Consider the following 25,696-nt stretch of genomic DNA (forward strand, 5'->3'; position numbering starts at 1 on the left):
ACATTCCAGCCAAAATCCAATCTATAATCAAACATGGTGCTGAGCTGGTATCTTCTGTCTTAGGCAAATTCCTGCTAAGGCCACAATTAAATATATATTCTAAACACTGGACAGCAAGAATTAACTTATCCCTCAAATTCCAGACACAACAAAGAAATTGTGAATCCAGCTTTTCTACTTCATAGATATGGAGGGACCACCAGTCTCCAACAAGCCATCCTTTTGCCTTAATCTCCAAAGAGAACATCTGCCTACTACCTTGTTATTTCCATAAAGTCGCTCAGAGCAGCTTAGCTCTGGCCAGGACAATGCCTTGTTTTTGTAAGGCATAACTATCTTAATCCAGATTATAAATAGCCCTCAAAAAATTGTTAGAATAGAAATCACAGCAAACAACACTGCAACTGAGGATATAAAGATATTAGACATGTTAGAAAAATCCAAATATATCAAATCCAGGTTAAATCAATTGTTAAAAAATCAAAACAAGATATAAAAAGCAAAACTCAGAGAATTAGTAACAAAACCAACAGAAATGCTAGGAGACTAGTTAAGATTTTTATGAAAAACAAGATGTTGGTCAAAAGAGATTATCAACCAAACAGAATTCCTAAATTTTATAACCAATGACCAGCAAAAGGAGGCATCATGAGATGTAAATCTATTATGCTACACTGGTACAAAATTCTTAGGCTCCATTCTCCTAAAAACAAAACTACTAATTCAGTAAGTACAGTGATTTGCTTTGTAACAGTGTATAGCTGGATGGTGAAGTGCTGCATGACAGCGAGTGAAGTAACGAAAACTGCCCTTCTCTTACCAGACCCCATGGTAGCAGATGCATTAACTGTACTGGTATAATCATTCTCTTGGTAACAAGATTTAAAACCTGAGCTATTTCTGTCTCTTTCCTCATATTCTTCCACCTCTAACCAATCTGCCAAATTTTGCTTACTGTTACTTCCATAATATCATCCGGACATCTGTCACACTTCCTTCACATTCCTACTGTCATTGTCCTGATTCAGGACTCCTCAAATGACCTCACCTACAATTTCTACATCTCCCCACCAAATCCTTTAACTTGTATTTAAAAGGCAGTTTTACAAGCTTTACAAATTCCTTTTAAAAAATTCTTTAAAAGCAAATTCTTTAAAAAAAAAAAAAAAAAAAAGCCACCTTTATTAGCCCCTAACTAAATTAATTCCAACACCACAGATTAGCATTCCAGCATCTTATGTCCCTTACCTATCCATCGCTATTAGTTATTTCCTACTTTCTAGTATTTTCAATAAACTTCCCACATTTTCCCAACTTGCTCCCTTCCCAAGGTATGTGCTCCTTCCCCACCCCTGACCTCCATCCATTTCCATTTCAATTAGCTACCCTACAGGGTCCAAATCAAATGCTACTTCCAAAAGCTTTGCTGGGTCTTGGTCGAGCTGAAAGTACCTTCCTCTTCCTCTCATTTTCCACAGTATTTCAAGCACATCTCTCCAACGACACTTACAATTTGTCTTGTGTTACAGTTATGAATATATGTGCTTCTACTATATTGTAAGATCCAATTTATCTCTGTAGTGCTTAGCACAATGCATAAACCACAGGAAGAGCTGAAAAAAAATTCTTGTTGAACTGGTGAATAATCAACCAGTAACTTTTGAGTCTTGTGGGCAGATAGCCGAATTCTTGCTGGCATACTAAAACAATTAGTATCCATAAAGGTGGCTCTAAATACTCAAATGATTAAGTTACCATATTCAGTCTACTGTTTCACAAGGCAGAAATAAGAATGTTTTAGAAACATTACCATCAAAATGGTTAGGATAAAATCAAATTTGACACTAGTCTTCCATTACCTGGAAAATTTACTCAACTTAAACAATTCATTACCTTGCTAATCCTGCATAAATGACACGTTACTGTGCAGATAAATAACATAACGGATATATACTTTTAATGAAAAAATAGCACTACAGAGATAAGGTATAGCCAAGAAAATACATCTTTTATTCTATCAGGGATAGCTTTTTAAAATACAAGATTGACTACATCATTCCCTTATTTTAAAAAATCCTTCAATGACTTTCTAAATTTTTTAACAAGCATCCAAAGCACCGACCCTACCTTTCCTGCATCACTGTCTTCCCAAACACCTTTAACTCAATCTACCAGCATCTCTTAGACTCCAAATTTCAACCCTTTGTGCCACACTATGTTCTCTCTAACTGGAATGGCCTACTCACCTCTTCTTCCTAAAACTACTCATCCCTCAAGTTCAGGGCCTGGCTGAGACATTATAAGGCTTTCCATAACAGTACACTTGTACTTATCCTATTGGATCATGATAACGTCTATGCAGCTGGGGTGCAAGGTCATTATAGCTTCAGAGTTACTAGCACAGTCCAGGTGTAATACAACTAAAACTTTTGTCGAATGAATGAATTTCTCTTCGACTGCTGGTTTTATTTTTTTCTCTCATTTTAAACACGACAAGAAACATACCTGCATGAAGTATTTTTCTTTTTTAGGCTCTGTTTAGCAATGAGACAAGCAGTAAAGGCAGCAAGAAGAAAGGAACACAACTTAATTCCCAGCTACCCTCAAAAGGCCTGGACTAAAATAAACGCCTTAAACTCCTACAACATTTACATCCTACGCATCATTTATTTGTAAACTATCTTGCACAGTTTTATAATTTCGATAGTTTTGTATGTGTTGCCAATAATCTTTCCTAAGTTCTTTGATGACAGGGACATGTCTCATACTGCTCATGTATCCCCCATCATGTATCCCAGTCTGGAGGAATTATCAAGGTAGTTGCTTTAACTAGAAGCTGATTTGCTCCTTGAGAGTTTAATCAGAATAAGAAAATAAAAACTTTCTCTTTATATTCTTTTGGGTTGAATCACTATAAACGCATGCAATTTCTTGGAGATAAAGTATTTTAATAATATTTAAAAAGACACTGCAGAGACACTCATACAAAGGGCAAGTAATTTAATGCATCTTGAGAAGCTTTCACACTTCTATTTTTTTTCTTTCCATCACAGCAGAAAGTGTTCATACAGCACTTTCCCTAATGTAAGAATTACTGTTTTGGTGACTTACACACCCAAGTCAGCATTGGGCACTGTGCTGTACGTTCATTAGCACTTGTTGCAAGCCTCTATGGCCAATTATATCATTACAGCTGAAAATAAGGAAAGCTCCTATTAAGCAATATGTAATCTACTATTCTACTGAAAAGTAAATGACTACTGTGCTGTACACCTGAAATTAATATAAAATGTCAGATGTCAACTGTAATTCAAAAAATTCAAAAATACAAACAACAAAAAATAAATGGTATGAAAATAAAACAATGACTCTACTAAAAATGCATGTAGATATATTGCACTAGGGATATATATGTATTGATTCAAAGACTTCAGTACTTATTAAGTTATCCTTTTTCTCATTGGAAAAGTCACTCTCTAATTATGATGGTGAGTCTGCTGTTGTAGAATGGCAACAATCATGCTTTATTTCCGAAATATTACCATGGAAATGTTCTGAAAACAATAAAATGAAGCCCTTCCCCTAAATATATTTGCATATAAGAATATTTTTCTTACATTAATTTTAAGTAACTAGAAATTTCTAATTTACTTTAAATACCAAAGATCAGCATTTGAGTAACAAAATATGATCTACAGATAAACACTTGAATTCATTAAGAAAATTCACTTGCTTCCACAGAAGTGTTATGATTTCTAAAATATGACTATTGTTGATTCCAGTCAGTACCAGTCCCTAAGAGAAAAGAGTCACATAAGGGGGATGTTTTCAATCTGGGCGTTGTAACTTCTTAGTGGGTAGTAAATCCACTTACTGGGTCATGACCAGCATTAATTTTTAATGAAAAAGAATAAAATAGATAATATTAGAGTGTATCACACTCAATTCAGGTGAGTGAATGAATGAGTAGGTATATGACTGTGCATTTGTGTACAGGGTCAAGATATAAAATACAGTCCCCATAAAAATGCTGAACACCGCTGTTATTCTTTCTTCTTTTCAAGGTAACAGACTGTGCAAACATGCATTCATCTTACTGATATATCTCCTTTCACAAGATTCTCTCTACTCAGATTTTAATTATCTCCCTTCCTTCACCTGTTGAAGTTCATGCTTACTTTGACCTCAAAGTATTTTTTTTTTTTTTGGTTCCTGATTGCAGATTAAGTTGACAGAATACACTTTGCCTTCATTTAAAATGTTTTAGAAATTTTAATAACCAGGGTGACCATATAATTTATTGTCCAATCCAAGACTCTTATGAAAGAGGCACTATTATTTGGTTGGGACAACAGGGCTAAATCAGTGTGTATGGTCATTCTGTTAATAATTTAGTAATATTGTGTTCTTAATATTGCCAGTATAAAAAAGGTATTACTTAATTAAAACATTATTCAACATTAAAAGGCCAATAGTTAAAGTCCAAAAGCGTTTAATATATAAAATTTCTCAATTTTAATGAAAATTAAATAATGTTCTTATTAGACTGTATAAAGAACTAACCAGTAACCAGTCTGTATGAGCGAACAAAACTTGAAAAATAAATCTACCAATAGTGCTGTCTATGTTACTGTGTTTCCCCGAAAATAAGACCTCGCTGGACAATAAGCTCTAATGCGTCTTTTGGAACAAAAATTAATACAAGACACGGTATTATATTGTACTGTATTATATTATATAGACCCGGTATATTATATTAATTATATTATATTATATTATACTATATTATATTATATTAATTATATTATATTATATTATATTATATTATATTATATTATATTAGAACCAGTCTTATAGAAATATAGTAAAATAATTTTTGCTCCAAAAACCGCATTAGAGCTGATAGTCCGGCTAGGTTTTATTTTCGGGGAAACATGGTAATTGGAATAAAACCTTGCATTAGAATTATGCCTTGAACTTACAATATGGGATATAAAGCAAACCTTTTGTACTAGTCTCCTTAGACAAGTATCCACTAAAAAGTAAAACAGCTTCATAAATAATTATCCACAACTGAAAGCACATGGAAATTAGTAAATAATTTATTTGAACCTGCCCAAGAGATGATAAATTAGGTCAGTTCAGGGCAAAATTTTAATCTGTGAAGTTTATTCTTCTTTGACAATTTAACTCTGTCCCAAGTATGGCTACCTCTTCCATGTCTTCAGTTCCAAAGCTTTCCTACTTTCTTCATCATTTCCTTTTACCAAAATTATGAAGAATATTGTATTTTAATTTATATTTATGACCATATAAAATTGGTTTTGATGTTACACAGTTCTGGCATTTCAAGCATCTTTTAACTCTTAAACAAAAAAAGATTTCTTAGGGCTCCTGTGTTCTTTGCACTTCATTTTTATTTTGGCATTTCCCCTTTCTCAGTTTTCTGCCAGAGGAAAGGTCCATGAATGATAACCTTCAAAAGATATGCAAAGCCTATATATAGAAAAACTTTTATCTGTGATGAATAAGTGCATAAGTTTCTGGGATGGGCCCACTGCTTTCATAAACTTCTCAAAAAGGTCAATAATTCCCCCAAACTGAGAACCATCACATTAGAAGTATTTGAGTCACATCCTCTTCAGTCTATTTAGGCCACTAGCGTTATTTCTCCCCCTCCAGAGGCCACCAGTTCCCAGAGAAGAGGCCAGGAGCTGGTGGTTTTCTAAGAAGGCTTGGGACTTGATTCTGTCACAGGTGACCAAGCAGGTTTTTAGCATTTAGCCTGGGGCTATCTAAGGTTTTTCTTGAAGAGTAGGCCACATAATCAAAAATCCACACAAATGAAGGTTGAACTAGGGATAGAGACACCAGACATTCTTATGGAGGCTTTAGTCCCTCCCATTTTCCCTTTACACTGGTTCCTGTTTTGTGATATACTTGGATTAAGGTAAGGTTTTAACAAATGATTTTGTATTTTATTCATCAAAACAGCATATTCTTGAAAAATAATGCTCATATGAACTGATGAATCCCTTAAAGGGACCATAGGCTGGGACCAGTGCTTTATATCAGTGAAGCTAATGCAGGGGAAGAGAGTACGCATGCGGAATTTATAAATACAATACAGAATTCTCCATTTGGAAAACAAAAGCATTATTAAAACTGATTAAAAAAAAACTACTTAGTTGGCATGAATAAGCAGCAAAGACATCTTCTGTATAGCTCTGCTGGTCAAGAAGATTTTTAAAATCAGGGGAAAGTTTCAGAATTTCCAAGAAAAGAAAGCATGAGTTTTTTATTTTTTTTGAAAGTGGGTATGGGCTGTGGAAAAGATCATCCTGGACTTTTTCTTCAGCTTTTCATTCCCCTTCTCTTTGTCTTAACACTGCCAAATACACTTTACATTTTCTAATACTTCTGACATTTTGGTTAGTATTTAATGATATTTTAAAAATAATGTGCCCTTTTTCTCCTTGATGCCCAAAGAAATGTATTCCCATTCATTCTATTATATACTACTTTTTTTTCTCTAATATTGAAATTTTTTAGATAATAAAGTATTCATTAGAATGCTCCCTTGGTCAATGGAGGGTTACTACCAGTTATTTATGAACAGTCCTATGTTTTGAAAATATTTCAGATGAGGTAAAAGCAGTTTTTAGTGGACTACAAAATCTGCACTAGACAGATCTGCCTTGCTAATAATGTGCCTGAGTTGACAGAATAGAATATTTTCTAAAATCTTCCAAAATCTAATCCAGTCCTATTTTTTGGATCCCTGCTCTAATTTATTCAGACTTCACCAGAATGCTCCATGCCTTAAACCTGACTTTATTTTAGGATTTTTCGATTGCTTTCATTGTGATAGATAACAGATAGTAGTGATTAAAAACAAAAGTCTATGTATGGTAAGACAGCCTTGATTTGAATTTCAAATTTGCTATGTATAATACATAAGTTTGGGCAACTTACTTTAAGTTCTCTAAGCCCTAATTTTCTATAAAACTGAGAGAATTATAGTAGCTGTAACTCATATGGTGGTTGTGAAGATTAAATGTTAGGCACATAAGCTGCATAGCACACTGCCTGATACATAGTAAGTGTTAAAGTTAGTGACTATGATAATTATAATGATGATTTTCTGTTTCTACAGTCTTTTATTTTCACTGCCTCCCTGACTCTACTGTCTGTAATCACCTTCCAAGCCTGAAGAAAGTGGAAATCATATCATAAAAACTAAAACCTCAAGGTAGGAGGACTAACCCAGTAAAGCACAACTTACTCTATTCTCCTCCTTTTAATATAAACGGTCAACAGTCATCCCTGGTCATTTGTATATCACGTCAAAGGATCAAGCAAAGAAGCAGAAAAAGACATTACTATGAATACAAGTATTTTTATGGTACCAAGAACATATTGGAAGTAAGCCATAGGAAGACATGAGAAAAAACACAAAAGTTGGAAAAACAACAACTAGAAAGCAGAAGGCAGTGATCTAAAAGAGCAAGAGAAATAAAGAGATTGGAAAAAGAATTGTAGGCAAAGGATTTGTGTAGATCTATTTCGAAAAGAGGGTATAGGCTAAGATGTGAGAAAAATAGGATCTGCTAAATAAAGCCGGGAAGCTTGAAAGCCTACAAGTAAAGAGCAAGGCATTTTGTAGGGTAAGAAGCAGTGTTACACATGCGTAAGCTAAGAAAATTGTCACCAACTAGCAATCTCAAGAGATATCTGCAAGGTTGGGCTAACCAACCAAAAATAACACAGAAATGTGCATGTTATGTGCACAGCCGTATTTATTATTCCTAAATATAGCTCAGGGGCATAAAAGAAAAATCTATTCAGTTGTCAAGATGGGCCATTATTAAGGCCTGCCCCTTTAAAGATTTGATCTATAGATTAATAAAAAGTCTTTAGTTTGCTTAGTTTTCTAATCAAGCTACATAGTTGAAATTTCATGATAATTTCCTTTCCTAATAAAGCATTTTCCTAAGCAAGAATTACTTTTTTTTTTTTTTTTTTTTTACCTAAGAGAGGTGTCTTATTGGAATTGACTAACAAAACTAAATTTAAAAGTCAAAAAATAGTATCATTTAAAAATCAATGGGAATTATGTAGAGTCAAAAAAGTTCCACACCTCTATCGGATTATTTTTTCTCCAAGTCAGTAAGAGCCAAATGAAAAAAAAATAATAATAATTTGCTTAAAATTATATCTTAACAGTTTACAAGTTGCTGAAATTTAATGTGTATTCAGACTCAAATGCTGCTTACCAAAGAAAGCTACAAATATCACCTGAATTAGCACCAGTCTGGTGAGAAAAAAAAGTGTACTGGATCAAACAGACTTGCTGTGTTATCTGTTCAAACATACCTGTAACAGTCAAAAGTCCATCACTCTTCTTTCGTGCATAAGCGCGTAAGTGGTTGGACAGGCTAACAGCACTTGTAAACGTCGTATTGCAATGCACACATGTTCTAAGCTTCACAGGCATACCTATCGTTCAAAAGAAAACTATAATCCAGTTCTCACTTCAAAAAGTGAAATTTTCTCAGCTAAAAGCGTGATGAAATGTACCATAATAAAGATGGTTTAAGAAACGTTCATTGAGTTAGCTTAAATTAAAATGAGGAGGGGGAATTAAGTTAACTATTATTAGTTTGTAGTTAGTATTTAGAGCCAAACCATGCTCTCTGGAAAGGTGGAAGAAGAGTGTCTTGAACCTTCGAGCTCCTCTAGATTTAACATCTATTATCACTTCCTTGCAGATTTCTGTGTTACGCAGATCACTTCCTAAACCTAAAATGCAACCGTGTGATTTGGATAGCACAGTTCTGTTAAGAAGTTTCAAAGCTCATAACATTATCAATAAAAAGAATGAAAAAGTCTAGTTAACAAAGTGGTAATTAAAGTGTTTTACCCACAAAACCGTAAAAGACTCAATACTAAATTAGGCTTTCTGATGAAGGCTGGGAGAAAGGTGGTAAAACACACCACTGAACAGCTGTTAAACACGACATTTTATTCAGGGCATTATATGTTCATTACTCTGAGTGCGCAATCAATAATGAAAGTTAATGATTTGAAGTTTTTTGCTAAAATCTTTGTGTGAAATAAATGATCAACACACTAGCATCTTAGTCATCACAGGAAAGAAAACATATCGACACAATAAAACACCCCTAACTTCTCAGACAACCCTCACTCCCCCAACATGTTTCCACTGATGTCTTCAACACTATTGCAATAGCCACGAATGTGCTCTACCTCTCTGAAGTATACTATACCTTGGTCAACACAGCTGACACGTTTTCTTTACATTTTATCCTTCTGAAAAAGTGACTTTGAAAGACTTCATACAAAGGAAAGAGCCCTATTAACCAGAAGCCCATACAAGCTCAACTATTTTTCAGACCACTTACAATACAAGGTAATCTTTCTTTAAGTCAAAATGGCACTGCCAATATTTGGGATATCCCAATGTCTGCCCAAAGTAAACAAATCAGCATTACAGTAATTTTATTCAGTATTAATTCACTGACGAACTTTTACTTAGATACATTCAACTCAGGGCTAAAATTATGAGACCATCTAGGTTAACCTTCAACATTCTTAACCTCCAAAAGAAACCTATAAAGACACTTAAAATTTTCCTAATCTAAAAGTATAAACCAGACTTAGCAACACCAAGTTTGGCTAGTTTATCTGCCACATCATTTGCCAACATACGCAAAACATTCCTTTGAAAAGCAAAAACTATTGATGCACGAGCACTAAGCTAAAACATCTCTTCTGTTCCGTTAGAACTATTATAAAATCTAAAACGCCAAACTAATGTTTTACACGCACAACAGTTCTCCGAAACCAAACTAACCCACAATACAATGAGGAATTGGAGAGGAAGAAGTTTCTTTGGGTTAATCACAACACACAACAGACACCAATCCGTTCAGTTTAAAGAGCCTGTTTTGTTCTGTTTTACCTAAACTGCAGGAAAACCAACAGCTGAATCTTGAAACCATTATCACTTTTGAGCACTGGCAAAAATACAAGAGGCTTGCCTTTTCGGTAATGCTATGCTTTTGAACAACGTCAACCTCCCATCCACAGAACCATCTCCCGGTCATAGCAAATTTTATTTTTATAGATCAGCTTTTTGTTTGTTTGTTTTTGCTTTTGTTCACCTTACATTTTAACCAAGAAATGAGGCACAGAGAATTCAGTGCTGATGTGCATCAATTGATGATTTCTATAGAAATGACAGTATAACCAATCTTTGCTCTGCAAAAAAAGCAGCTTAAAAAGGTCCTATGCAAGTATTTTCTACAAATATTCCAATAAAGTAAGCATAATTAAGTCGTTTAAATTACAGATAGTAGTCATAAATGTCCTCTTACCTGAGTGCATAGTCAAGTCCATTTTTTGTGGTTGATACATCAATGAACTGTCTTCATTTAATGGAAGAACACATTTCTGAACAAATCTCTTTCTTGCAGTTTGATTATGGATCTTTTGAGGAAAGATAGAATTCCTTTCTTCTCCCATCCTTTTATTTTTAAGCAGTTCTATCAATGTAAGAGACTGATTCTTTTTTCCACTGGGCAGTTCTGGTTTTGTTTCATCATATTCATTTAGGAAACTCAGCCCTTCTTCCTCTGATGCAGACACTGATAAAGCTTCAGTCTTTAGGCCATTACGGTATGCTTCAAGAGGTATAACATTTTGAGATAGAAAGTCATCACTTGATGCAAGTTTTTGAGCTACAAATGGTCTGGGAATAATACGACGACTGTTCAAAGCCTTTAAGATTTTTTCGTATTTTTCTTCATTTTGCATCATCTCATTCAGAACACAAATTGGAGATTTGTGAGCATCCCACTTGGTCTTTCCCAGTCTTTTCAGGTGGCCTCTAACATGATTTGATAATCCAATTTTAGTATCAAACCAACCACCACAGAGCTGACAAGTGTGTTCAGAAGTGGTTTCAGACTTCTCTATAGCTAAAAAAAATTTTTTAAGAGTGGTATCAGAATTTTTTATAAATTGACCATCTTAAAACCAATTAACTGAAATATGACATTATGTGATGCTAATAAAGACCAAATTTGAGCAAAACTTTGAAATCCTTTGAATTTGAATACAGACATATTAGCACAAGTTATCTACATGAAAACTTACCTTTTCTAACTCGCTTAACAGGTGTCCCTGTGCCAGTTCTTTTGAAATGTTGCATTTTGTCACTTGTGGCTATTTGTTCTGGTGATACAACATGGCGCGCTTCATAGCTTAATCCTGCTCTATGAAGATGGCCCCGGACATGATTTGACAACCCAACACCTGTTTCAAATGTTGCTGGGCAGTAAGGACACGATTTCTTCTCAAGAGACAAATCAGTCCAATGAAAAACAGAACTATGCTTTGACAATGAAGTTTCTGCATTTTCTAAATGCTGAGGATCATGTATCTCATGCAGAAAGTTATTAGTTCCAGCATCTTCATAATATTCAAAATAAAATCCATCATTTTGATCATAACTTAGGGTAGCATTTTCTCCAGACTCTTGACTTTCCACCTTGCTTTTAAATAGAGGGAATAAGTTTACATGTTCTTGATTAATATCATTGTAAGTTTCATCTTCTATAGTCTGTGTAGTGTAGTCACCTAGCTCAACATTATCCCAGGAACTTTCATCTTCCGTTTCATAGCTATCTTTCTTTTCTGCAGAATTAAGTTTCTGCAAAACAACAACTGTCATTTTATGCAGGAAATCTGGGTAGCTATCCAAGTCTTCTCCTCCAGCAGAACTTTCCTTCTTAGATTCCTTAACTCTTCTCTTTACAGATACACGCCTATGATCTTTGAAGCTTTCTGACCTTTTGGTATCAGAGTTTTGAGGGTCTGAAATAAAACTATTGTTGTGAGAATTACTTGATGATGAAAACAGATGTAAAGAATTTAATGACCTAGCTTCTTCTTTTTTGAAATGCAGAGGATACGATTCACCTGATTTTTTGATCATCCTGTAGTTTTCATATTTGTGTCTATATATATAGTTGCTATTTGCCTTGGCATTAGATTTTTCTTTTGCTGCTTGATGAAAATACTTAGGTTTTTGGTCAATGCTGCTTTTATTCATTACAGTCTTGTGAGAATTGTTTTGATTGCACACAGACTGGGCAATGCTTTTCCGAGCCTTTTGTACTCTGTGTGGCCGTTTATGGAATTTTGAAACGTTACTTGACTGTGAGGATGACCCAAATGCTCGCTTTACATCTTGCTTTAAAGCAGAGTTCTTTGGAAATGTGGCTGACTGCTGCTTAGCTAACGGTTTAGTGCTATCAGAATCTACAGGTTCTTCAAGGACGTCACTTTTTCTTTTACCAAGTCCAAGAGCTCTACCAAATGAATCAACGCATGATGATGAATGCAAGTATTCCGTGTGTTTTTTCAAAATACTTCTGGTTGAAGTAGTAAAAGGACACATCTTACATACGTAGGTGGCTGATTTTTTGGATGATCCTATAACAGAATCTTTCATAAAAGACTTTTTTTGCGTTTTCCTCTGAGCTACATCAGAACTGACAATGGGACATTTTACCACTGCTCCATGGGCAATGCCTCGATGGCATTCCAATTCATTTTCTGTCACTGCCATGAAGTTACACTCTTCACAGCAGTAGTACCTTTTATCTTTTTCATGGGTTTTAGCATGTTGCACAAATGTTTTAGGGCAATTGGTACCAAACACACACTGAGGGCACTGTAATCGTGCACTTCTTCCTTCATCCTGAAGTTCTTTCAATTCACGAATTTCCTCCATCAACTTTTGTCTTCTTTCTTGGTGAATAATCATATGCTTTAAAAGTGAGTTACGATCTCGAAATGTCCGTCCACATTCTCTACAAGCATATGGCCTTGGGACATTAAGATGACGAAAGTGACTGTTCCCATCTAAATGATACATCATATGCCTGTGGAGGTGCTTTTTCTCCCGAAAATTCACATTGCACTTTGTACAGGGGTAGAATGATGGCTCTTCGGTGCTGAAAGTAGCAGGTGACTCTGAATCACTTTCTTCACATTTCTTTTTTAAGGTACTTGAAATAAAAGTGCTAGTATGAACAGGTGAACTGTCTTCTCCACACTTATCTGGGTTATAAATTAGATGTTGAAAAGCACCCACAGATTCCAAGTCTTCATCAGTTGATTCAGGCTTCACTTTTGATAATGCATATTTCTGTGAGTCTACTGCTTGTAGTTCTTCATTCTGTTCCAGAAAGTCTACTTCTAGCATTTTTGACTTATTGGGTATACAATTAGAATCACTAAAGCAATCCTCAGTATAACGAGTTATCTTGCTTACATCCATTTTTCGCTTTCTCTTTTTTTCTAGACCTACTTTAGAGTGAACTGGAGCTTTATCCACTGTGTCTTCATTAGTCATAAGGAACTGAATGAACTCTTTTTGGGGGTCCCAGTTTGTATCATTTTCTGACCTAAATTCATCTGTACCTGAGGAAATTCCTGTTAACGTATTGATACAATCATCTTTTACCAATAACTCTTCACTATCCTCACCCACCTCTACTTGATTTATTAAAGTGCTCCCTGACTTGATGCTACTCCCTACAGAATTCTGAATGTCACAACCAACTGAAGCAGAGGTAGGTAGTTTTTTAATGGAATGGGTTGGATTCTTAGCAGGTGCTACATCTGATAACAAAAATAAAACTTGATGTTGACTTGCTTTCTGCGGGGGAGACAGCTGAAGATCAGCTGTCACCTTCAAAGTTGAGCAAGATTCTGTTGTTGGCTGATCCACAGGCTGTCCAGTGGTTAATGAAACACTGCCTTTATTCATATTGGAAGTCTTAGTTAAGGAGGAGTGTGAAACTGGTCCATTAACAGCAGCTCCTTTAGGCAAGATAACGTTTTCAATAGAAACAGCAGGAGCACCAGCATGTATAAATAGAGTAGACTGGCCTCCACTTAAGGCTTTTTCAGATTTGTCCTTTGACAGTTCTTCAGGCAGAGTGAATGGATTACTATTCTGAAATGATGTTTGACAATCTTTTGGTTTATGAACTCCACTCTCTTTGTCTGAGATAAAATTGCTGTCATCTAGGAGTTCTTCTTTAGCACCAGTAATATCGGTGTTTTTCTTCAAATCATCCATATTGTTGGCAAGGCCATTTAACACATTTAGTCTAGAAAATGGAAAAAAGAAATTTAGATTTGCATGAACGAAAAATACTATTAGAATGTATGGAGAGTTGAAAGTACACATTTTTATTAGCTTAATTATACTCTTTATATCGAGATCCTAATAATTTCCTAAGAATGAAGAAACACTGAAAAATAGAAAGACTTTAAAAGTGTCTCAAAGGTTAATATTTTTCTTTGTGCTCCACAACAACGCAATACTGTATATACACAAAATGTCTAGGGAAAAGCAGCATAACCACATACACAGAGGTATATATGATATAAATAAAGATGCCACAGACAGGAGAAAAAAAAACTTTAAACTCTCATATAGAGATTGCTAATAAAAAGAAAATTACCTCACTTAAGTTGATTTATTAAGGACAGTCACTCTATACTACAGAATAATGTGAAGTTTTTTCACTTAAAAGTTCATTCTTGGAAAAAGTTAACAAAACACCATTCAGTAAAGAACGTTACTTGAATGAACACATTTGCTATCAACATCAATGGCTAATGCATGAAACAGGAATTTTTTTGCTCTCAATATTTCATTCTCCTAAAATTCTACTGATTTAAAAAATGTTTTATTCACAAGGTTTCATTCATCCCTTATGTAAATTATCCTTAGTTCTAAATAAGAAAAGTCAAAATTCATGAAGATTTACGTTACTTTAAATTTTCATAACCTGGGCTCACAAATTCTAGGCATTTCCTAAAGGCAGTTATCCCATTTATGTATGATCTGACAGTCTACTGCAATGGCCTAAAACTTTTTACTCTAAAACATCATAAATAAGTTAGGATTTTAGTTGACTTCATATAAAACATAAAATTTTATCTAGGCATTTTGACAAAATATTTAATCATTATGAGAAGACAGCAGAATATTTTTTAAAAAGACTTTTAAAAGTTTGGGAAACCTATATACACACATGGCTATAACTACTGCCCCTACTATGAAGAATTCCCTTGCACCCTGTTTTTATCCTGCTCTAAGAAATGGCCACATTACACAGGAATTGCCTGTCTCTTTGGAAGAATGTAAGCTCTTTGAGGGCAGGGCCTGTGACCCAGTCACCTTCATATCTCTGGAACCTAACACGGTGCTTGGCATAGGCGCTCAGGCCATATTTGTTGAATAAGGACTAAAAACACAATTGCGAAATCAACGCAAAAGTTCCTAAAATATTAGAAGGAAAACAGTTTTCTTCCTGCGGAATTTGGGTCCCCTGTTCAAATAGTGCCAATTCCATCATGGTTCTGATTTTCTGACTCACCAACTGTAGCAAGGCCTTCAAAATATCCAATAATCAATTTAAACAACCTGTATTTGGCAACCCCATGTATTAACTATTTGATGTACTGGCATAAAATTCTGTAGTTCTCTTCCTTTTGTACAGAGTAGCAAGTACAGTTCATTCATTCTCCAAGTATCTAATGAGCCCTTACTAGGTGCCCAGCACTGCTCTTGTATGAGGGATACTGTTGTAAACAAGACAGACTAGGCTCCTGCTCTCAGATAAAGAACAATCTTCCATTTTCTTTCATAGTATTCTTAATTTGTATAATGAGTAATACCATTTTGGAACAGCAGGAACTTACAATCCGGTATTTAAAAATTAAAACATTTTCAATAAAGTTTATTATGCCTAATGTCTTTTATGGTACCAAATTACATGCTTTGGAAAACAGTAAGTCTAGATCAAGAATAAAATAGTTATTTCTAATTGCTTTCTTATTTCACAACTTGGAACAAGCACTCATAAATATGACCTTATCTTACGAACAGATAGGTTCTTTAATACAATACACATTACAAATACATATTACAAATATCTTTCTTTGGTATTATTTATACCAACAATCATTTTTCTCTGCCCCTTCAAGGTCTTAGAATTCTGTTCTTAGATTGGCAAACTTCCACAGTAATAAAAATAGACTTCCAATAAGATCATATTCAATGATATCACCCCAAAATGGTGCTAATGCAGCACCCAGCAGGAGTCTCTCCATCATATACACAGAAGTTAAAAATGGGCAGCACATAAACGTGTTAGGAAGGAGTACGCAAAACGTCAATGAAAAGAAAAGCAAACATTGATGCTATACTATTACTTATTCCTGAGATTTCTGATTAAATTTGGTGTAAAAACTTGAATGCCCAAATAGGAACAATCTCATAAAGCTGAAATGGACAACAGAATTTTTTTAAAACTATACTGAAAGGCACTTTCTGTTCCTACTTATTATAATCACAGAGGTAGACAAATATATGCTCAGTCAATGTGAAAGGCTGTATTAGCTTTTCTCAACAGGAAGCAACGTTGCTAACGAAGTGGTAAATTCAGTGTTAATGAGTGGCTTCACTGTTACCACCTCAGAGGTAAAAACCTTCCATGTTCCACGTTCTATCCATCTGTTCTGGTGTTAGAGGTTCAGAGATGGAACAGACGCTTCCCATTTAAAGCAACTTCAGTGGTACCCCCTGAACAGCAGGGTGACAAACTATGAGAATATCATGTCGGCTTGAAGACTGTATCCTCATTACCAAAATGGCTTTATAAGAGCCTTCAATAAGTTCACATGCTGAAAATACTAACTGTTTTGCTCAAAAACATACAAAGAATATATGTGCATAACAGATCTTTTCTCTATAAAACACACCTAGTGAAAAGAAAAACAAAAGATCAAATTAAATAGTTAAAAATCTAAAACGAGGTCTTTAACAATAAGTTTTCCTTTACACCTACATAATGAAATATGCCTTACTTGCCCCCAAACTAATAATTATTTCTACTCAAAAAGTCTTTCTTTTTCAGAATATTTTATTAGCACATGAATATTAAAAATCTACTCCATCGGTTTAAAAATATGCTATAAGAAATTGACTCAGTAAACTAGCATTTTAGCAACAATGAAAAATCTTCCTGTTTTAATTTTCAGAACACATTTTAACTGAAAAATGTTCAAAATACATTTTTTTCTTAACAGTATTCAAGACTCACAGGTGTTGCTTTGAGATACAATGAGGAACAATGAATCATCAAAAATATGTTGCACTGAATAATGGATCTAGAATTTGACATAAAAAATTACTTCCCTACATTCATGAATCCAAGCAAGAAAACATTTGACGTATAAGCTAATTTCACACTCTCATATAGCTTTTCCAACTATCTCTATATAGTCAAATATACATAACAAAGCCATCAATAGCAGGTTATATTAATATAACTAAGTAGGGGACATATTTGAAGGTAGGCATTATTCATTAAGTTTAAAAAAGGGAAACTAATAAGTTAATAAACAAACTAATGTTATATTGTTTGGACTCCCTAAATTTCAATGAATTTGCTGTATCAATTAGGATCTATTTTATAAAATGTTTAGACACTATTATTATGTCCTCTATGTAATCACATAACCATAGGATTTTTCTTTTAACTGAATTTTAAAATGTTCTTTTAAAAAACTCACATGCTTTATAAAAAGCTGCAAATGGAATTTTAAATCTACATAAAACATCTTTCACTTTCTAGAAAATCATGATGAGTTCTACAGCTATAACTGCCTGTAGTTATATACTGTGAGCATTAGAAAAGAGGTACAAAGGTCAGATCTGTCTTCAAGATGACAGATCATCACTTATATGCCTCAAGCTAGACTTATTGTCTCAGAAATCTCAAACATCAGTATTTTTGCAAACTATCAGCACTTGCTATAACACCCTCACTACACTACATCTTGAGGTTACTACAGAAGAAATGAGGTGATAATTGCATATTAACATAATTATTCTGTAATCCCTCTGAGCAAGCTTCCTAGGTCACTCAGTAATTCAGATTAGATACAACCTTCCTGTCATCAAATCTATGCTGTCCACTTTCTGTTCATGAATTAATTCTTTTCTGATGGAAAATTAACTTAATTTCACTTTTATGTACATTATTAATTGTATTTATTGCAAGTAGGTTAATACTTTGTGGGTACTTATTACATAATGCCAACCTTGTCATGTAGTATTAATTTCACACAAAAATATAATACAATTTGCTCTCGATTTACATTAGTACATTAATAACTATACTACACAGCTATAAATAAATTACAATGTTGCCCACAAGCTGAGTAGGTTTACAGTTAGGATTTGTCAGATTTCCATAAACCCTATGTTCATTTAAATTATCCTTGGGAACACATGACAACTTCAGTTGGCCATATACGAGACTAGAAAAAGAAGAGAAAATCATTCACAACTGTCATTCTAATTGCAAAACAAATCTTAACTGAAATACTACATCTAAAATTACTGCAGCATTTAGGTCTACATATACTATACTCAATGCACAAGCACATATACCTAAGTCTCACCTAGTTTACAATGCCAAGTGAAGACAAAAGTATAGCATATAACCATATCATCCAGGTAGTCTCTTACTCTGGATGTCACACTGAGAGGAAACACTAAAAAAATACAGAACATTCATGTAAGCATATCTGGCATGCCACAGAATGAAATGAAGAGAAACTTGGTATGTTTAGCCTAACAACCAATACAATTAACAATCTTTCAATGTTTGAAGATTTGGAGTAGAGAAGGAAGAACACACAATTAACGTGTTTGAAGCATAAAAATGTGGATTTCATCTCTAGATTAAGAGAAACTAGAAACAGGAACCATACAACAATGCAAAGGTAATCTTAACACAACAGTAAACTGAATGGCTCAGCAGGCTGAACTATTTGTCAGGAACAATGTAGAAGGAAACATGGCACTGGAGGTTGGAAACAATGATTTCTAAGGTTCTTCTTTATATGTACTATATATGTTTAACGACTGGTTTACATTATTAACATTTAATGTAACTTCAAATAAGGAGCTAAAAAACAGAAGTGAAATACACTATTGGACTTTAAAAGCCTTGTCTAAATTCAAAATTACCTGAAATAATCCTTTAGTTAACTTGTAATATGTGGATAAACTGAGTCTTGAACAAGGAAAGTATGGCACCAAATGACTAACACACTGAGGCCACAGAGCTCACTTGCATCATGAAAATTACATACAAAGAGGTTTTTTCTACTGGTGATACCAAAAAAAACATTGTCACTGAGTTTGAACATCTAGAAAATACATAATGATCAGAAAAACAAAATACATAGGGCACATAATGCTTTCCTGTCTGCAACATGTGGCACTGATGTGACAAACTAATGATCTATCTATAAGTGATTTTACCACCTACCACCAAATTACATTAAACTTGAATAGTTTTGTTCCTGATACCATGTATTTAATCTCCATTATTTAATAAAAAGATGTTACAAATAGTTAGGTACTAGATCATAAGTACTCAGAAACACAAAGTGATTCTAACTGCAAAGTATATAGTAAATACAAAATATAACGAGACACATATCAAAAAGCTGCTGTATGGTAAAACTGAAGCAGGTAACTACAAGAAGGAAGGACAAAAGGAAGGTGGGGAGGACTACAGAGGCGCTATCTTTAACAACCTGGCAAAATTATGTAATTAAGGAGAAGCAACTGTAGTAGAAAAATAAATGGATATTCACTAATCAAAGATTAATTCCTAACGGAGAATTTTGCATTTGGAAAAGGCAAGGCAATAAACTACAGCTGCAACCAGTGGAGAGGGCTACGTCATATTCAGCATGGGTCGACTACTTGTGTTGTTTATGCTTGTGGTTTATGCATGTGGTCAGAACAAGTGATCATCTCAGTTCTGATTGGGTAAATAACGTACCTATGCACATTGTTCTAACAAGAGTAATCCTTTTCTTTTTAATTAAAATGAGTGATAACTTTTTTATGTGTTTTTCAAACCAAACTTTTGACCACAATTGTATTACTAACACGGGTCAAAATATTTTAACTGCCATAAATCAGTAATTTACTTTTGGTGTTCTTCAGTATATGATGAGTTTGCTGTTTGTGCATAGTTCTGGGATATTTTTTATGTATTAACTGATCATGTCCAATAAGTGCAAAAGAAGTATGTTAGCAGTCCTAGGAAGACACAACATATAATTAGGAGTGAAAACAGAGACAAAAAACATACCTCAAGTGATAACACACATATTATATATGCATATGGAATGAACTACTTTAGAGTTGAAATAATTCTGAACGACATAGAGAATTCCAACCATTAAACATTACTGTGCCTATACATTTGACAATAATCAGCAAGAGATAAGAAAATGTGATAAAGGAAGCTTTTGAGTACAAAATCAGCTTCAGTGTCAGATGTCTATTTGCCTAATGGCTATTCAGGAAAGGCTACAAATTTCTTTAAGAACTTAAGTTAAGAACGTTAAATAGTGCTACTGATGAAACTTCTGCCCCAACCACGTATGATTCCACAGGATCAAGGCCCATTAAAGTATGCACATCAAAGTTAGTGTCATGACTACAAATGCAAACAATTGTGGCTTTCAAGAAATTCCTCACAACAGGTGAAGGACTGTTCGTGCCTTAAGAAAGGTTGCCTGGAACACAACAAATGTTATGCTAGTTTCTTCTAAACCTCAAACAATTTTGCTCTTTCAAATTCAAAAAGTCACCGATTCAACTGTATATACATTAAAAAAACTTTTGTAGAATTTTAATAAAGTAAGATCTCATTACAAAAGTTACTTTAATTCATTTGATAATCACATTATTAATCATATTTTAAAAATATAAATATACATTTATAGTCTAATGGGAAGTAAACCTGAACATAATGACAACCAGAGAATAAATTTCACTGATTTATAATTTAATTTTATTGAAAGGGGCCTCAGATTATAAAAAGAAATTCTGTAATAATCTGTAACAAATACTTAACCTTTCACCTATATTATATATATTTAAACTCTAGTATGTAAATTGAAATGCATATATATTTAGATGGGAAAGTGTGACATTCTCATTGAGAACTAGAAAAACAAAACTAGAAATTTTATTTTCTATAAAATAATATTTTTATTAAATGTGAACGCCTCTTGATATTATCATTTACTCAATGCGCATTTTTTTCTTTCTAAAATCTGCCCCCGAAAACCCAATTATCTTCTAAAAAAATATTCCGAGATAATCACTACTCTACAATTATCTTCATGTAGGGTGGTAAAAATTCAAATTACTTTCCTTGAAACAAAGTATGTAGTAATATGTACCTCTCAAAGACCAGTTTTTAAAACTACACACACACCCACACACATGTGTGTGGGTGTGTGTGAGATGGCAAATCACAAATCAGCCAATAGTTTTTTTTCTTATTTAACATTTGAGCTGCTAACAAGTTTTAAAATATTGAATGTTCAATTTTGGAATTTCACTTATAAAACCAGAGACAATTATTTATTGTGAATTTAATTACAAAATTTCACCACAAAATGTTACAGAAAACACTACGTAATATTTAGAAAATGCAAATAGTTATTAGTAATCAAATGTATAGCCTTTTTCAAGCCATTATGATTTAAAGTTTACTTATAGGAAGGGAGAATGATGGCATTGGTCAAGAGTAGCAATTTTGAACCATAAGACTTACAGAACTCATGATTTCCAATGTACTCAATCCATAAAACCAAAATGTTATCAGTAGTACAATACTGTTTTATAAAAGGTGACTAAAGCACATTTAAAATTGAGATTTCAGGGAAATTTTAAAATTTTCTTAACACTAATCAAATGGTATCACTGGTAGTTGTTTTTTGTTTATTTTTTACTGTACTGCTATCTAACTGAAGAAGACTATACAGGACACACATATAGAAAAAACTGCTGTCAATAAATAGCACTACATAGGTTCCCAGTGAGCAACACGTATTACACATTCTATACTTCAGAGGAGATACAAGGTCCTATAAAATACCATGGCTAAGAAAAGCTTCACAAAACAGACGGTTGGGCTCAAGTTTACACTGCGGTGCCAAGAGACTCTTTGCAGATAGACATGCCTGGGTCTGAAAAGTGGCTCCATAACTTCTAGCTTGTGCAAAGTTACTCCACCCTCCAAATTTCAGTGCCTTCATCAATAACACAAAGGTAAAACCTACCTATAGAACTGTGAAGATTAAATAAAACATGTAGCATAGGGCCTGCCATTTAGTAATCACTCATTAAGTGTTATTTCCCTATGACCCTTGCCATTAACTTGTTTCATTTATGGAACGATGACACTTAATTTGTGCACTGCTCCTAGCGATGAAGGAAGCCTTCACAAACAGAAATTTATTCTAGAAAGAGATACCTGGGACTTTATACCACTCCCAGGGTATAATAAACAGGATATATGAGTTGAAGCTAGAGTCAGAAGAAGAAGCATATCTTAAGAGTTGCTGGGGCTAGAATAATAATACTCCTGTGGGGATAAAGCAGGGCTTCGGTGAAATAATTATTCAATAAGCAACAAAGAGGGGAATTACAGCACTTGACCCAGTGTTCTAATGAAAAAGGACATGAAGCGCCCAATCAGAATTTAAGGGTTTCTAACTCCTTAGGGTCTATCAAGGACATGAACTGATCTTTCCTCTCTCATAAAACACCAATGAAATGAAAGCAGATGGACTAGAAGAGAGAAACATACCAAGGCAGATAAAACCATAAACTAGAATAGTCATCGACAAGTGCTGCAAAGAATGGCATGGCAATCTCAAATAAAACAATCAAATAACCTAAAAACTGATTTTATACAAAAGAATATGAATTGGAATAGCATCAGACTTTTCACCCTCAAGACTAAGTGTTAAGTAAATGGAGCAATAAGTTCAGAGTTTGGAGTAAAAATTTTGACTATAGAATTCTATACAGAGACACATAACATAATATTTAAATGTGAGGGCACACAGCCTCTAAAATGTTACCACTCACCACCATCTCAGAAAAATTTTTCCAAAAGGCTGAGTGTGTGGGGATCTTAAAATGACTGAAATTCATGTTAAGTGTATTTTTTATTATTTTATACAACAATGAGGTTATAGATAAACTTATTATTAATAGTGATGGAAATGTATAAATTTAAATGCTTGTTAAAATTATGTTTAATCACTAGACTAAAAAGAGGAAGTAAATATACTCAATATATACTTAATATATTCAGATTCTGTTATTGTGTTTTAAGTAAAGAAGTACAATATGCTTTGAGTAAGAGGCTGACAAAGAACTCTGAAATGAAAAATTACTTTGAAAACAAACAAACAAAAAAAAAACCAAAACCAGAAACCAAAAACAACCCCTAGTTGGTAAGTGGAACAGCAGAGTGGATACAGTTGATGAAATGAGGTATTTCTCCTGAACACAATTTTTTTTAAAAAAGGGGCAAGAAGGGACTAAAAATAATAATAAGAGAAAAGTTAGGAGACACAAAGTCTAGATCCACAAATTAAACCAAGTTGGAATTATAGAAGAAACTAGGGGACTGGAGAAGAGGACACAACAGAAAACAAATCCGGAGCTCAAAAACCAGAAATCCTCAGATTAACAGGGCTCAATCAGTGCTCAGCAGGAGGAAGAAAAAGACATGCCACTTGACAAGTCCTGGGGACATTTTGGAACTCTGAGAATAAAAGGAAGAATTCTACTCATGTCCTGAAAACAAAACAAAAACTAGACTACCTACAAAGGAACAAGAATACACAATTCATCATCAGTAGTGTTGTCAGACTTTTGAGGGAAAGTGATTTTTTAAAATAAAACTTGTCTAAAAATATTACAAAAGTAGAACATATTTGTTGCAATCTCCTCTACTTTCCCCATTCTCTCCCACTTCAGACACCAATGTAACAGGTATATCCGCCTTTTTGTTCTTCATACAAACACATATACGTATGTTTTTTGTTTTGTTTATCTTTACAGAAATGGAATTATATTATACACAATACAATAAATATCCTTGTATAGCCTTATAGTAGTGTTTTAATTTCAATAACATAGGTTCTTCAAAGTTGTATGTGTATTTTTTAGTTTAATGCACATTTCCACCTGATAGAGATTTCCCCAAATCTCTATCAATAATGCATGTCTACATCCAAGGTATAAAAGTGCCTGTTTCCCCACATTCTTATCATTTTTGCTAGTATCATGCTCTAAGGTATGAAAATAATTTTCAAGCCATAATTCTGTAACTAGATAAACTAGCATTCAAGTATAACCACAAAACATATACATTTTTGGACAAGCAAGGATTCCAAAAGTTTACCACCTACAAATGAGATAATTACTCGTGGACCTACTCAGGCATAGAGAGAAGATAATATATTAAAAAAGAGACAAAAAATCAATAAAATTAATGAGCAATTAAACCACTAAAACATGCAATTAAATCTGTCGATAATTGTTCAAAACAGATTCCTATGGAATAAGCATATAATACTTAATAACATGGGCGCTAAGATCCAAAGAGACTTCAACATGGGAGGCTAGAATAGTAGACACTGATTAAGTGAAAATCTTTTTTAAAATGTGTTAAAATCTTAAGGGTAACTAATGAAAGTCATTAAATAAGATATATATTAGGTTGATGCCAAAGTAACTGCAGTTTAAAAGGTTAAAAATTGCAAGAACCGCAATTACTTTTGCACCAACCTAATAGTTTCAAATCTCTAGAATTAAAAAAATAAAGAAAATTTGACCGGTCCAATAAAAATTTATAAAAAGCAACAACAATGGAACATACCAAAGAGAAAATAAAAATAAGAAAGCAGAAAAAGCCCAAACACATTAGTATTCACAGAAAAGTTCATACATTAAGAAAAAGGCATTTGGGCGGTTGGATGGCTCAGTTGGTTAGAGCGCAAGCTCTGAACAACAGGGTTGCCAGTTTGATTCCCACATGGGCCAGTGAGTTGCGCCCTCCACAACTAGACTGAAGACAACGAGCTGCCACTGAGCTTCCAGAGGAGCAGCCAGATGGCTCAGTTGGTTAGAATGTAAGCTCTCAACAACGGGGTTGCCGGTTCAATTCCCGCAAGGGATGGTGGGCTGTGACCCCTGAAACTAAAGATTTGAAAAAGACAACTGGACTTGGAGCTGAGCTTTGCCCTCCACAACTAGGCTGAAGGACAACTTGGAGCTGATGGGCCCTGGAGAAACATACTGTTCCCCAACATTCCCCAATAAAAACTTTTTTTTAAAAAAACTTTTTTTTTAAGTCAATTTAAAAAATAAAGAAAAAGGCATTCATATTTGATTTGTTTAGTTTTTAAGGATGCCATAGGTTGTTTATAAAGGAAACACGGAGATTAAAAATAAAATGACAAAAAGATAAACTAGACAAATGTTAAAAATAAAGATGTCACGACTATCAAAAATCAAATGAAATGAAATTTAACAAAACACGAAATTTGCTACAAATGGATATTATATATTAAAAAAATATACCAATTAATATTATATATTAAAAAAGATCTACCAAGATATAATATTCATGAACCCTTCTGCATAAAACAAAATGGCTACAAAGTATATAAATAA

At 33.9% G+C, this 25,696-nt stretch overlaps 1 protein-coding gene across 15 annotated transcripts in view; it reads right to left on the minus strand.

Annotated features, from left to right (window-relative positions):
- ZNF644 (zinc finger protein 644) overlaps window positions 1-25,696 on the minus strand; it is a 103,538-nt gene that overhangs the window by 8,843 nt on the left and 68,999 nt on the right. For 10 of the 15 annotated variants that reach the window (XM_019753164.2, XM_019753114.2, XM_019753156.2 and 7 more), the window contains 3 exons: window positions 11,182-14,210; window positions 10,401-11,003; window positions 8,377-8,499 (listed from right to left, as the gene is read on the minus strand). The exons of 4 other annotated variants lie outside the window; for them this stretch is intronic. In XM_019753164.2, the coding sequence (XP_019608723.2) occupies window positions 8,377-8,499; window positions 10,401-11,003; window positions 11,182-14,179 (3,724 nt within the window). In that variant the 5' untranslated portion in view covers window positions 14,180-14,210. The remainder of the gene's footprint in view (window positions 1-8,376; window positions 8,500-10,400; window positions 11,004-11,181; window positions 14,211-25,696) is intronic. One more of the 15 variants, XM_019753175.2, reaches the window with a different exon arrangement.

This window comes from Rhinolophus sinicus, linkage group LG06 (genome assembly GCF_036562045.2).
Source record: "Rhinolophus sinicus isolate RSC01 linkage group LG06, ASM3656204v1, whole genome shotgun sequence".
In the NCBI taxonomy this organism is placed as follows: Eukaryota; Metazoa; Chordata; class Mammalia; order Chiroptera; family Rhinolophidae; genus Rhinolophus; species Rhinolophus sinicus.